Source organism: Chrysochloris asiatica, unplaced genomic scaffold (assembly GCF_000296735.1).
Source record: "Chrysochloris asiatica unplaced genomic scaffold, ChrAsi1.0 scaffold00008, whole genome shotgun sequence".
Taxonomy (NCBI): Eukaryota; Metazoa; Chordata; class Mammalia; order Afrosoricida; family Chrysochloridae; genus Chrysochloris; species Chrysochloris asiatica.
In genome coordinates, this window is record NW_006408526.1 from 35,441,334 (window position 1) to 35,454,456 (window position 13,123).

Genomic DNA, 13,123 nt, shown 5'->3' on the forward strand with positions numbered 1-13,123 from the left:
TGATAAGAATGTTGTTTATTGGTCCAGTGGTGAGGATTTTTGTTTTCTTTACATTGAGATGTCATTCATACCGAAAGACTGTGCTCTCTGATCTTTATCAGTAAATGTTTTAAGTCCTCTTCACTTTCAGCAAGCAAGGTTGTATCATCTGCATATTGCAGGTTGTTAATGAGTCTTTCTTCAATCCTGATGGCACGTTTTTCTTCATAGAACCCAGTTTATCGGATTATTTGCTCAGCATACAATAATTATGAATAAGTATGATGAAAGAGTACAACCTTGTTGCATACCTGTCTTAATTTTAAACCATTCAGTGTTTCCATGTTCTGTACAACATTGTGAATTATGAGTATTCTGGAAAGACAGTTGGGATACAAGAACTTGCTCTACTTACCCCTAGGGTTCCATGAAGCAGATGAGATAAGGGATGTGACTGTACTTGGAAACCGAACAGTGGTTTTCATGTGGTTGGCATAACCGCCAGGCATATGTGTGTGTGTGTCTGTGTGTGGCTCTTGCCCAGTGGTTCCCCAGCAGTGCCTTCATTGTTGGCTTCTCCTCTTTAGGCACTCCCTGGACCTCACTATTATACCTGGGGTGACCATGGCGGCATCATCGTGGCTATTGCCCAGGGGATGGAAACCAATGAACTGAAGTAAGTATCTTTGATTTAGCATTTTCCTGTTTCTGCTTTAACTTTATTTTAGTAGTTGTTGTTGAGACTATGCATACAGAACATATACCAATTTAATAATTGCTACACGTTCCCTTTAGTGACATTGATTACATTCTCAACTTCCATTTCTGAGTTTGTTCCTCTTCTAGTAACACAGACTCACTGCCCTCAAAGGTTCCGATCTAATCTTGTGAGTTGCTGTTGGCACTTTGATCTATTATAGTTCTTAAAAGAGCTTGATGCTCAAGGTAGATGTATTTTGCTAGTTAAGCTAAACTGGTGTTTGCTTTTAGGAAGCTTTCAGGGAAATGTTTTTGGTTTTAAGTTTAAAGATTATCTTAGGGTAGTAGGCTTGGAGGTTCATACAGTAATCCTGGCTCTAGAAAGTCCGGAGTCCATGAGAATTTGAAATTTTGTTCTGTAATTTTGCTCTTTTGGTCAGGATTCTTCTATAGAATCTTTGATTAAAACACTCAGTAATGGTAGCTGGTCAGTTTTGTCTTTTAACATCACACTGTCTACCCAGAAATTTAAGTTCGTGATTATAAGTAGATTTTATAATACTAGGCTTCAGTTTCTGCCCCAAAATATTAGCATGATTTTGGAACTCAGGAAATTACTGAAATTTTCCAGATTTATAAAATAGGAATTATAACCTATCCTCCTTTTCTCAAAGGGCTATTGTGAGGATCAAATGAAAAGATTAATTTCATCGATGTGAAAAAATGTGTACACAGGGTTTATATGAGTCAGAACTAACTTGATGGGACATTAGCAACAGCAACAATATATAACTGTAAAATAAACCCTAACTGTTGAAAAGAGAGACTCCTTATTTCGTGTGTAACTCACACCTATAGAAATGTACTCATAGAACCAACAGAAAGATTGTGACTTGGTATCCCATTAACTTAGGTTTGGTGAGTTCTCAAAGAGTTACAGCTGGATGGGACACTTGGGGCTAATTGCTTCTTTTACAGATGAGAAAACTAAAGCCTGGGTAAGTCAAAGTAACTGGCCTAGGTCTTCCGATTCATCAGTGACAGAGGTAGGTCTGGTATTCAAACCTGTAGATTGTGTTCAGTCCTCTTTGCAGTATGTTGCTCTGAAAATCAAACATGTCAAAGGCTTGTAACACCTGCTCTCTTAAGTCCTTTGTCTGAGCAAATGGCCGAGGCACTTGGCTGCTAACTGGAAGGTTGGGGGTTCAAGTCTACCCAGAGTCACCTCAGAAGAAAAAGTTGGCAATCTGCTTCTGAACATCAGTCATTGAAAACTCTATGGAGCAGAATTCTGCTCTGACAGACATGGGATCCCCATGAGTTGGAATCGACTCAGTGGCAACTGAGTCATTGGTGTACTGTTAGGCAGGAGCAGAAGGGTCCTCAATTTTTTCTGATTTTCAGCGAACCCAGCAGCTGGGTCACTGATGGTGGTGGGTAAACTATCTTGTTAACATAGGCAGAAAAAACATTCCATTTTGTTGCTCCTTTTAGGAGTAATACAGAGCAGTAAGACAGAGATGGGTGGTTTGAAAAAGGAAATTTAGCAGCTTTTTTTTTTCTTCTTTAATTTTTCTTACCCTTGTTAATTTGACATATGCCAAGCAGCCTGACCACAAGCAGCACTGAGAAGCAGGTGTGCTTTGTGTTCCACCTGGCTGTTCGATTCTTTGTATGATGCCGGGCAGCTAGGAGTCAGAGGTGGTGCTGTTTGTATGCAATACTCTATATTCAGAGTGGCAACTGATCTTGGGGGGATAGTGTGGAGTCAGGCAGCCTTGAGTTCCATTATGCCTGGGGGGTGCCGTGAGCTGGGAGCCAACCACACTGCTGCTATATATCAAAAAGCAATTAAGCTGTTGTCTTCTATCCTCGAAGACTCTGCACTCTAGTGGTAAGGTAGACATGTAAGCGAGTCTATTGTGGGACACTCCAATCAAATCCTTTGCTGTCTAGTTGATTCTGACTCACCTGGAGCTGTATAGAATGATGGAAGCAAACTGCCACATCTTTCTCCCACACAACAGCATGTGTGTTTGTACTACGATACCACCAGGGCTCCTCTTGGTGAGACACTGCTGTTGTTGTTGCTAAGTGTCTCCTGCTCGATTCCAGCTCATAGCGACCTTGTACAGAGTTTCTGAGGGCAGCTGGTAGATTTGAACTGGCAACCTTGTGGTTCCTAGTCCAGTGCTGATCCTACAGTGCCATGCCAGGAGTTCATTGGTGGGACAGTATTATCTGTGAAATGCAGAACAGGACCATCGCGTGGCTTCCTAGGAATATATTTCATTCTTTGTACTGCATTCAGCTTTTAGAACCAATTCTCAATTTTTCTTGTTAACTTCACTGCAGGTTACATTTGCATTCCAAGTTGGCTTCTTCAGAGTAGTTAGAATGCTTCTAGTCCTGTTACACCATCTGTCGGTTCATATGTGCTCAGGGAATGCAGCGTCATTGCTGTTCGAGTGGACCAAAAACAGGATCTGGAAGATGAGTCTGCTGCCAGAAAATTGCCGTGCCCTCTGCAGATAATTTAAAATCACTGAGGAGGTAGACTTTGGGGATTATGGAAGACCAAGTGCGCCTCTCTTTGTAAAGGTGGCCTGAGGGTGTCTGTTTATAAAGTTCAAATAAAGCATTTGCAAATATGCAAATACATGAATAAATACAGGCTTCCAAACTGACAAATGTGAGTGTCCCACATACCAATCTGAGCTTGGCCTAAATCTGAGTAGCCACCTGGCATTCATTCAGTATGCTGCTTACAGAGATTTTGATTTTGATTTTTTGCTTCACATGCTGCTCCACTTGTGACCTGCCACTGTCTACAGTCAACTTCAGGAAGAGAAGTAGGAGGTGATATTGAAATTCGTTAGTTCAGGTTCTCAAACCCTAATTGTGATTTACTTCCACTGCCATGCCTGAGTGGAGATTGCTGTCAGCATAACTGGTCGTCTGGTACTGGTTTCAGGCTTCACTCCCTTCCTAAGTCTGGCCTCTCCTACCCATGATCACCCACCCTTCTGAGTCTCCTAGTGTATATTGGCTGTCCTGTAATTTGACAACAATCATGTGCCTGAGTGCTTTTGTTGTTACCTTTTCATTATATGTCTAAATTCCTCAACTCACTAGTAAGGTCTTTGTAGGCAGGTCGGTTATTTCTACTTTTGTAGGCACTTAGTATTTGAGTAATGAGTAAATAGGCTGTGTACATGTTGCCTTCTTTTGTGTTGTGACTTTTACTGATTTACAGAACTGCAAGAGAGCTGTAGCTGCCAGTCACACATTTCCAGGGGAGGCACTCCTGCTGTGTTTTCTGTCAAGGATGACCTGTGAGTAGTGTTCTCTAGAGATGTGCAATCTGGTGGCACTCAGGAGCTACTACACATTATCCAGTCCCCTTCCTCCCTGTTCTCATGAGAAGGCCATCCAGGTTTTCTTTGTTAGAACACAAGCTGGAACTAGAGCATAAGTCTGTTAAGAAATCATTTCAGGTCAATTACACAGCCATTTGTGACTCAGATGTGCTAAACACAAAGAGTGCAAAGAGGAGTGAGACACACTTCAGGTGCTGCCCTCGGTTGTGTGGGTCTGTGAGGTCTCTGAACCAGCTGCAGAGAGAGGCCAGGATAAAGGGCTTCCTGACCTGGGGCTTACCCAACTGTGGGAGGATAGCCAAGTCGAGTCACACCAGTAACTCTAATAAAATGCTTAATGAGGGAAGAGTATTGCTTAAAGTAAGAGTTAGGGTTTTATATTTTTGATGGTGGTTCTTTTGAATTATTCATGTTTTCCTGTCCCTGATTAGTACTGATAACTAAGAGCTGACTGTTACATGTTTCATTCTCTGCCTTGGGTCTCCACTGAGGTAGTTACCTTCACTATTGTTAATTGAAATTGAGAGCAAGAAGTGAACACTGTTTTTTTGTGAGTACCTAATCTGGATGGAGTGAATGTGAGTCTTGGCTGGATTCATCAGCTCTTGGTTACTGTGAACCTGCTCATAGCTGTGGAAGGAGGAGCTGCTTCTTTCTCTCATGTTCTTTGGAGAAGGGACCGTTAGGTATTTGCATTCTGACCAAAACACAAAAGACTCGATCGATCACAAGTTTCCTGGCTTGATCATGAAGGATGAGATCAATTTCTGTTTCTTCTTGGCAGTTTGCCTCTGAGCATAATTTTTTTTTGTAATTACTAAAAATACTTAGGACTTTTTCCAAAGCATCTTTCCTCTTAGGAGAGTTCAGATTTCACAAGGGTTCCCTTGGGGACTCCGAAGCAGCCCCTGCAAAAACTCCACCTAGCAGAACAGCTGTGTTTTCTGGCCCCGCACTCTAGAAGGAGCCCCACACTTCTAGAATGTGGGAGGTGGCTGTGAGGATATTCATTAGATGGTAGCACTTCATGTCACTAGTGAAACTTACTGGTGCATTTGCAAAGAGAGCTGCCCTTAACTCATTGCATCCCTCTCCTCTTCCTCCTTTGCACTTTGACGTATAAAGGAGCGTGTGTCTCAGCACTGTTTAATTGGTAAGAAACTGAGACATGGGGTACAAAAATGCAGTGTGCTTTGTTTAATTTTATTCAACAAACATTTATGAGGTCCCTCGTGTGTGCCAGGAAAGGAGCTCGGTACCAGGGACAAAAACAAAGAAAACTGAGCAAGAGAGTTCTTGATCCTCATGAATGGCAGCTGAGTAAGAAAGACTCAAAGGAAGAAATAATTTACATATAATTTTTAAAAGTATGAGGAGTTCCATTATCTTTTCATTTTGTTTGTTCAGGCACTTTTGGAAGGCCCCTCATTGTTACCAGTTGCTGTGGAGTTGGCTCTGACTCATGGTGGCCCCATGCACAATAGAATGCAAGACTGCCCACTCCTGTGCCATCTTCACGCTCATTCCTTGCTATGCTCAATTCCATTATTGCAGCCAGTATGGGTTTTCAGTACCATCCAACCGACAGGGCTCATCTTCTAGCACTTTATTAAATAGTATTCTGTTGTGATCCATAGGGTTGTCATTGATTAACTTAAGAAAATAAATTGCCAAACTTTTCTACCTGTCTTAGTCAGTCTGGAAGCTCCATTGGAATCTGTCCACCATGGGGGGCCCTGCTGGTATATGCAATGTCTGTGGCATAGCTTCCAGCAGCATAGCCACACTCAAGCTAAAGTGTGGCCTAGATAGTACGATTTGGGAGGCGGGTGAGGAGACTCATAAAAGGAGATGCAACTTGAACTGGGATGTTTGAAGAAGAAAATCACGGTTGGAATTCCGCTTCAGGCCTAGGAAGAGATTGATTAAAGATAGCAGCATGAATCTGTGTGGAATCTGCAGCCTTCAGTATCATTACAGGCAACTTGCATGGTGAGGGATGGTGAGAAATGGGCTTTGAGGCAGCACATAGGTAAGCCATGTCCTGGAGGACCTTACATGCTGTGCTCAGGAAATTAAACTTTCTGTGGCATTGTGGGATAAGCACTGGACCACAAGGTCGGTTTGAACTGCAAAGTTGGTTTGGACTGCAAGATCAGTGATTCAAACTTACCAGCCACTCCTCAGGAACCCTGTACAGGGTGGCTGTGGGTTATAACCAACTTGCCAGCACTTAACATCATTCAGGTGGTAGCGTAAGGACCCACTGACAATTTTAAATAGGGGAATGCCATGGCTGTTTGCATTATGGGAAGGTGAAGAGGATGACACAGAAGTAGGGTGGGGAATGGAACTGCGGTAGACTAACTCATCTAGGTGGGGGTCTGAGAATGAAACCTACAGAACTCTATTTTGGACTGGACTGGAGGTAATGGGGGGAGATGAGTATATCCCTCACAGAAAAACAGAGGAGAAAGAGTTGGCAGATTTTGACAACACAAATGGAATTGGCTGGGGTGTCCAACAGGAATCTGGACATATATCTTCTGGTTCAGTCTTGCACCACCTTTTGAGAGAATTTTCTCAGAGCCATCTGATAATCGTTACTTGAACAATTCTAATGATGGGGAATTTACCAGGTCAAAAGGAGTTTCCATTTCAGTTTGGGACAGTTTGTTCCTTTATTCACTCATGATCGCAAGTTCTCAAGTTGGAGAGAGCAAATTCTCCTTACTTTAGCTTTTGTTCAGTGGCCTACGTTCTTTTCAAAGCAGACATTTCTTCTTTCCCGTGAAAGCCTTTCAGATAGTTGAGGACTGCTTCCATGTTCTCCTCAGTGTTTTCTGTTCCATGGCCAATACTTCACTTCCGTTCCTCAAGTGCCCTAGATGCCTGCAGCTCTGTCAGATAGGTTTGGCTTTAGGTATACCTCATGTCAGTGCCTTAAAATGTGGGGTCTGAATTGTCTAACTGATGCAGGACATTGGGTAATACCCATATAGTTCTGGACACTTGATTACTCTTAAAAAGAAATCCCCTAAGATTTTGTTTACATTTTTGGCAGCCATCTTAAACTGGTGTATCCTACTAAATTTGCTTTTGTAAAATTGACGTTATCATTTAAACCCACTGCCCTCAAGTTAACTTCAACTCATAGCAACCCTAGAGGACAGAGTAGAAGCATCCCCCCCCCGCCCCCATAGGGTTTCCAAGGCTGTGAATCTTTACAGAAGCGGACAGCCTCATCTTTCTCCCACAGGGCAGCACTTGGTAGGTTCAAACTGCTGACTTCCTGGTTAGCAGGCAAACTTTGACCACCGTGCCACCAGGACTCCTGATGAATCATTTACAATATCGCACAATGCTCAGATTTTAAATCCACCATTTAATCAGTTCTGAAGGATGCATGTCATGGTGTAGAACATTTTCCTTCTATTTTACAGAATCCCCAGCCTAGCCTGATTATACCATCATAGATTAGTTTTGCTTACTAAAGAATTTTATATAGGTAGTATCAGAAAGTTCATACTTTTTGTATTTGGCTTCTTTTGCTCATAACTAAATCGCAGCATAATGTTTTTGAGATTTTTTTTATGCTATAACGTGTATCATCATCAGAGACCAAATTGATTTTTAACTGAAAACCCAGAGAGATCCCTTTTTTGTATGGATGCTTATTAAAAACCAGATGCCCTAGGTCTAAGTAAATCGTAACCAACTGCATGGTCTACAAAGATTTTCCTGAAAAAAGAGCCCTCTATATCATTCTTTTCTGTAAATCAAGAACCAACATGACTAGTGTGTGAAACCACAATGTGTCTCCCAGCCTTTACTTCTTTCTTTTCTCAGTGCTTTCAAGTCAGCTTTTTAATAATCCAGTCTTAAAATCAACTTTTCTCCTTTAGGAATATTAAATAATGTTTCCCTTTTCAAATGGTATAGATCTTTATTTGACCTCCATGATTTGTTTAGAGATTACTAAGAGGAACTTCTTAGTCGTTCAACTCTTTCAGTTTCTTAGAATGTATTTTGTACTCATTTTCCTTGAACTTAACTGTTTAATTGTTTTCTGCTTTGTCCTTTTGAACATAATTTACACTGATAAAGATAAAAGCAAAATAGAAATTGAGTGCTTCTGCCTTTTTGCTATCTATTACTATTTAAACCATTGGTCATCAGAACAAGGATATTTTTCCTTTTTAATTATAGAATTTAGCAGCTAGCCAATCCATCAATCTACCAATTAAGTTGGTCATTTGAATCTTAATCTGTGGCTCATTTTAAGTTTAGTTGCTTGAACAATATTCTCACAGATTACTGCTGCTCTTTCATTTTTTTGGCCTTTGAATATATTCATATATATTGAATATATGAATATATGACTTTCTCCCCATTGAACATGGTCTTTAAAAATTGAGCTCATTAAATACCACTAATGGCGTGAGTTGGGTGGGTGTCTACTATCTCTTTCTCTATTTAGTGGGATATTTTTATTAAGTGCCTTCAAGTCAGTTCCAATTTAGAGTAATTCCAAGGAATAAAGGATGGGTTTGAACCTCCAATTTGCAGTTAGTCCAGTGCTTATCCAGCAGCGTAATTCCATTAATTGTATATGTGGCATTCCTCTTCCTCTTGAGATCTGTTTTGACCATATGATTATGCTTTGATTTTTGGGGGGAGTGTCATAATATTTATTTTTGGTAAGCAGTGATAAGCATGTACACAACCATTCTAAACTCAAACGTAGGAATGTGAAGGAATAAAAAAGCTAAATGGAAAATGTTAATGAAGAATTAGGCCTAGAGCCTTGTGATAAATTCAGAAGTAAATTCTCTAGTTGCTGTTGGGTCAGTTCTAACTCCTGTAGACCCTGTCTATGTTAGAGCAGAACTAGGCTCTACAGAATTTTCAGTGGCTGAGTTTTCAAAAGTAGACTGCTAGCCGTTTCTTCACAGGTGCCCTGGGTGGGCTCAAACCTTTAACCTTTCAGTTTATAGCTGAGTGAGTTAACTATTTGCACCGTCCAGGGATTCAAATTCTGGGAGATACAACATTAATCCTACCACAAGGGTTTAAGAATCTAGTTGAAAATATATCCATATAATGAAAAATAGATTGTATCTTAGTTTTGTACTTACACACTTCAATAACCATTTAAGTATAAATATTGTCTTTTATTGTTGTTGTTGTTAAGTGCCAGTGCCGTCTAGTCAATTCTGACTCATGTACAGGGTTTCCAAGGAGCAGCTGGTGAGTTTGAACCACCGACCTTGAACTTCAAATGACTTTGCAGTCTGACTATGCTTTGATTTTTTTATCTGAGCATTTTGACTTCACCTTTCGTAAAGTTTAGTGCCCTATATCCTGTTTCATGACTTGTAGGAATATGATGATGTCTTAGTTTATTTTCTTGCAAAGTTCTTACACTTTTACTTCACCTGTATACATTCTCTTTTAGTGGTCAGAATACGGTCCAGAATAGCTGTTCATATAACTGTTACATTTGGTAATGTGACTGCCCTTTTCCTGGTATTCTGAAAAAGCACCATTTTCTAAATGACTAATTTATTATCAGGTACAAGACTGTGTTTGTCTGTGCACCTGGTTGTTAGTCTCATTAATGCATTCTTGTTACCTCTCAAGAAATAGGATGACTCATTTCTTGAGGTCATTGTCAATCAGAGGAGCTCTTAAATAGCATTAAGTAGGCAACGCACAAAGAGATGGATATGCAGATGGACGGCTCCCCTCGTGTCTGATTACTATACCCACATTGCTGGGTCCCTGTGCTCTAAAAGTGGTACTAAACCTTGATCTCTTCACACTAACAGAAGGAGGCGGTGAGTGAGTTAACTTAGCCCAGATCTAGGATTAATGTTGATAACTAGCTTAAACCAAAAGCATATACCAGCCAGATGAGAGTTTGACCATTGTTGCCTGGTAACCTCACCACTTTTGTTTTAACCCCTTAGTCTTTTTGTGGAAATATTTGGATGAAGTGATACTGTGAAGGATTTATGTCAAGTATTAGAATCCTGAGAGAGTAAAAGTAAAATTTCAACAGCATGTGAGGGTGAAAGAAAAGTGATTTGGTAAATAATTAGGATTTGTGAGAAAACTTACGCTGGACTGCAAGGTCAGTTTGAAACTCAACCTTCAAACTCACCAGTGGCTCCTTGGAAACCCTATACAGGGTCGCCATGGGTTGGAACTTAAGAACAAAAACAACAGAGAGAAACGTAGTAGTTCTGTGATCCTCAATAAAGCGCTAGCTGAATGGTTTCTCATGCCAAACATCTCACCAGCTAGCAGTGTGAGGAAGCAAGTACCAGGACTTTTTTCCTCTTTTCCCTTCAATACAAAAGGTAGTCTAAAATTGGTATAATTCCTTACATTATTTTTATCAAGGGCTCACTGTCTTGTACAATTTTCAGGACATATAAATAAATGCTGACTACATTTCTTCACTACTTACTGGTTTTTTATTTTAAGTTGGAAGACATGTATAAAGTATACCCATATAACCTTCACCAAGAATCATCATTTGTTAAGATTTGACTGATTTGGTATCTGTCTGTGTAGCAATCTTCTGTCTTTTCTTTTGCCTGAATCATTTCAGAGTTATGGATCTCATGCTTCTTGCAGCTAAGTACTTACACATGTGTCTCCTGTGAATTAGGAGCATTCCTCTACGTGACCACAATGCTGTTATCACACTGAAAAGAATAATAGGAACTCGTTATTATTTATAAAGTTTATTTCTATTTTCTCAATTGTCCCCTAGTATTTATAACTGCTCTCCCCATCCCCCAATCCAGAATTCAGTCAAATGCACATTGCATTTGGTTGTTACACCTCTTATAATCTCTTAATCTGTAATGAGCCTTTTTTGTTGGTTGGTTGGTTTGGTTTTCATGGCCTTGACTTTTTTTTTAAATAGAATCCAGGCCAGTTGTCCTTCCAATGTCCCACTTTTGATTTTTCCAGGTGTGTAGGCGTTTGCACAGACAACATATAGTTATCAATGCTTAAACCGGAAGGCATGGTAATGTCAGGTTCTCCCACTGTCAGTGATGCTAAGTTTGGTTCATGATGACTCTTAGGTATTGTCTCTGAAAAATTACATTTCCCACTTTGTATTGAATCCCGAGTCTGTGGTTGGTAGCTTTAGACCATGTCAATCACTTGGGTCCCTGTTGTCTGGGATATAGCATTTGATGACTCCTGTGTCAGTTACGACTATATGGGTTACAAAATGGTGCTTTTTCTTAGTCTGTCATTTTTTTTTCTTTCAATATTTATTAGGTGATACTCTAATATAAGAAAAAAATGCCCTCCCCCACCATTCTTGTTCTCTCTTTTTAGGATCATTGAAGACCCGTCCCCTATTTTTATCCAGACTATAACAATATATGACCATCATTTTTCTTCTTTGGGTTCATATTTCCCTAACTGTGGTCAGTTGGAGTCCCATCAAGCTGGCTCCTGTGTCCTCTGAGATGACTCCATTGGTCTCTGCACACTTTCTTGTTTTCTGGTAGAACTGAAACTTTTCAGGCTTTAGCTGGGATCAGTCATTTCCTGTTACTAGAGAATGCTCCCTGGAAACTTTAACTCAAGGGGCCTGTTATTTGCATTTGGACAGATACAGTACCAATGAAGGGGAGACCTGGAAAACGTTCCTGTTCTCTGAGAGGCCGGTGTTTGTGTACGGCCTCCTCACAGAGCCTGGGGAAAAGAGCACTGTTTTCACCATCTTTGGCTCCAACAAAGAGAATGCCCACAGCTGGCTGATCCTCCAGGTCAATGCTACTGATGCCTTGGGTAAGCTCCTGCCTCCTTGGCTCTTTTCATGCAGACATTTATTGACTTCCTGTCATGTGCAAAATACCAGTCTAGATACTAGGTACTTGTAAGAATTTAATTCATTATGGAGAGTTGGACACTTAAAATAAGTTAGCATGGAACCCAGGCAGGTCAGTAAAGGTTTAGGTAAGCTTCATGCTAAGACTGTGCGGTATTCATTGTCTCTTCATTGCCTTGTGCGCTCCGTGGTACAGGTATGGGTCCAGGTACAGGTACAGCTATATTTACATATATGTCTGCTGAATATGTGAAAGAATGAAAACCATTCCTTCAAATCAGCTGTTCGAGGATGGCCAAGTCAGCAAGCACGTGTCCCGTGATGCAGGTCCTCTCAGAGCTGTCTGAGATCTTGTCACCATCTACTAGTTTAGATACTAGAAGAGTAAGTAAGCAATCACGGAGAAGTGAAACTAGCTGGCAACACCCCTGCTTTTTCTTCCTTCTCTGTCTGGGCTGACATGATTGCAGCTGCCTGGAAGGTTCTCCATGCCTTCTCAGCCCTCACCCATTAAGTCCATGTAATAAAATCTTCCCCCATGTTAACAGTATACAGTGCATTTGCTGCTGTTACCCAGCCAGAAGCCATCTTCTTTCCTACCCGACAGACACATGCACATACTCATCATGCCCTGCCTTGAATGATAGATGTGTGTGTGTGTGTGTGTGTGTGTGTGTACAGACACATGTGTGATCTCCCATCAGCTGGTTTGCAGGGTCCTTAAGACAAGTACCCTTCCTGTGGGTGTTAGTTTCACCCACTAGACAGACACCTTGGTAGACTTGCAGTTAGTAAGGATTTGATAGGTATTTGCTTATCCAAATAAGATTGGATTGACCGCTCTGGGAAATACTTAATCTAACTGGAGATACATACAAGTATATTAAAAAGCCATGATGTACCAATGCAGATACAAGTAGACTTTGGAATTCCTGTGGAAACTACTTTGGACTTTAAATGAATGTGGATTGATGGAGCAACCATTCCAGCTTGCCTGACTGTTTCTCAACTTTCCATGAAGACCCAGTACTTTCCAAGTCCTGAGAATGAATTCTCTGTTGCTCTCATGGTGCCTTACAACCAGAGGTGTCCATGCTGCCCAAGGATGCGGGCAGGCACAACACTGGAACGCTACTCTGTATCAAGGAGTGAACCTTCCCCTAACTCCCTAGACAGAAACCCCTCTGGGAACTTTTTTTTT

The 13,123-nt window shown here is 40.9% G+C and overlaps 1 protein-coding gene across 1 annotated transcript in view; it reads left to right on the plus strand.

The window, feature by feature from the left end:
* SORL1 (sortilin-related receptor, L(DLR class) A repeats containing) overlaps positions 1–13,123 on the plus strand; it is a 236,220-nt gene that overhangs the window by 106,698 nt on the left and 116,399 nt on the right. Inside the window, exons 12-13 of the mRNA XM_006833925.1 lie at positions 567–655; positions 11,704–11,882. Coding sequence (XP_006833988.1) covers positions 567–655; positions 11,704–11,882 — 268 coding nt within the window. The remainder of the gene's footprint in view (positions 1–566; positions 656–11,703; positions 11,883–13,123) is intronic.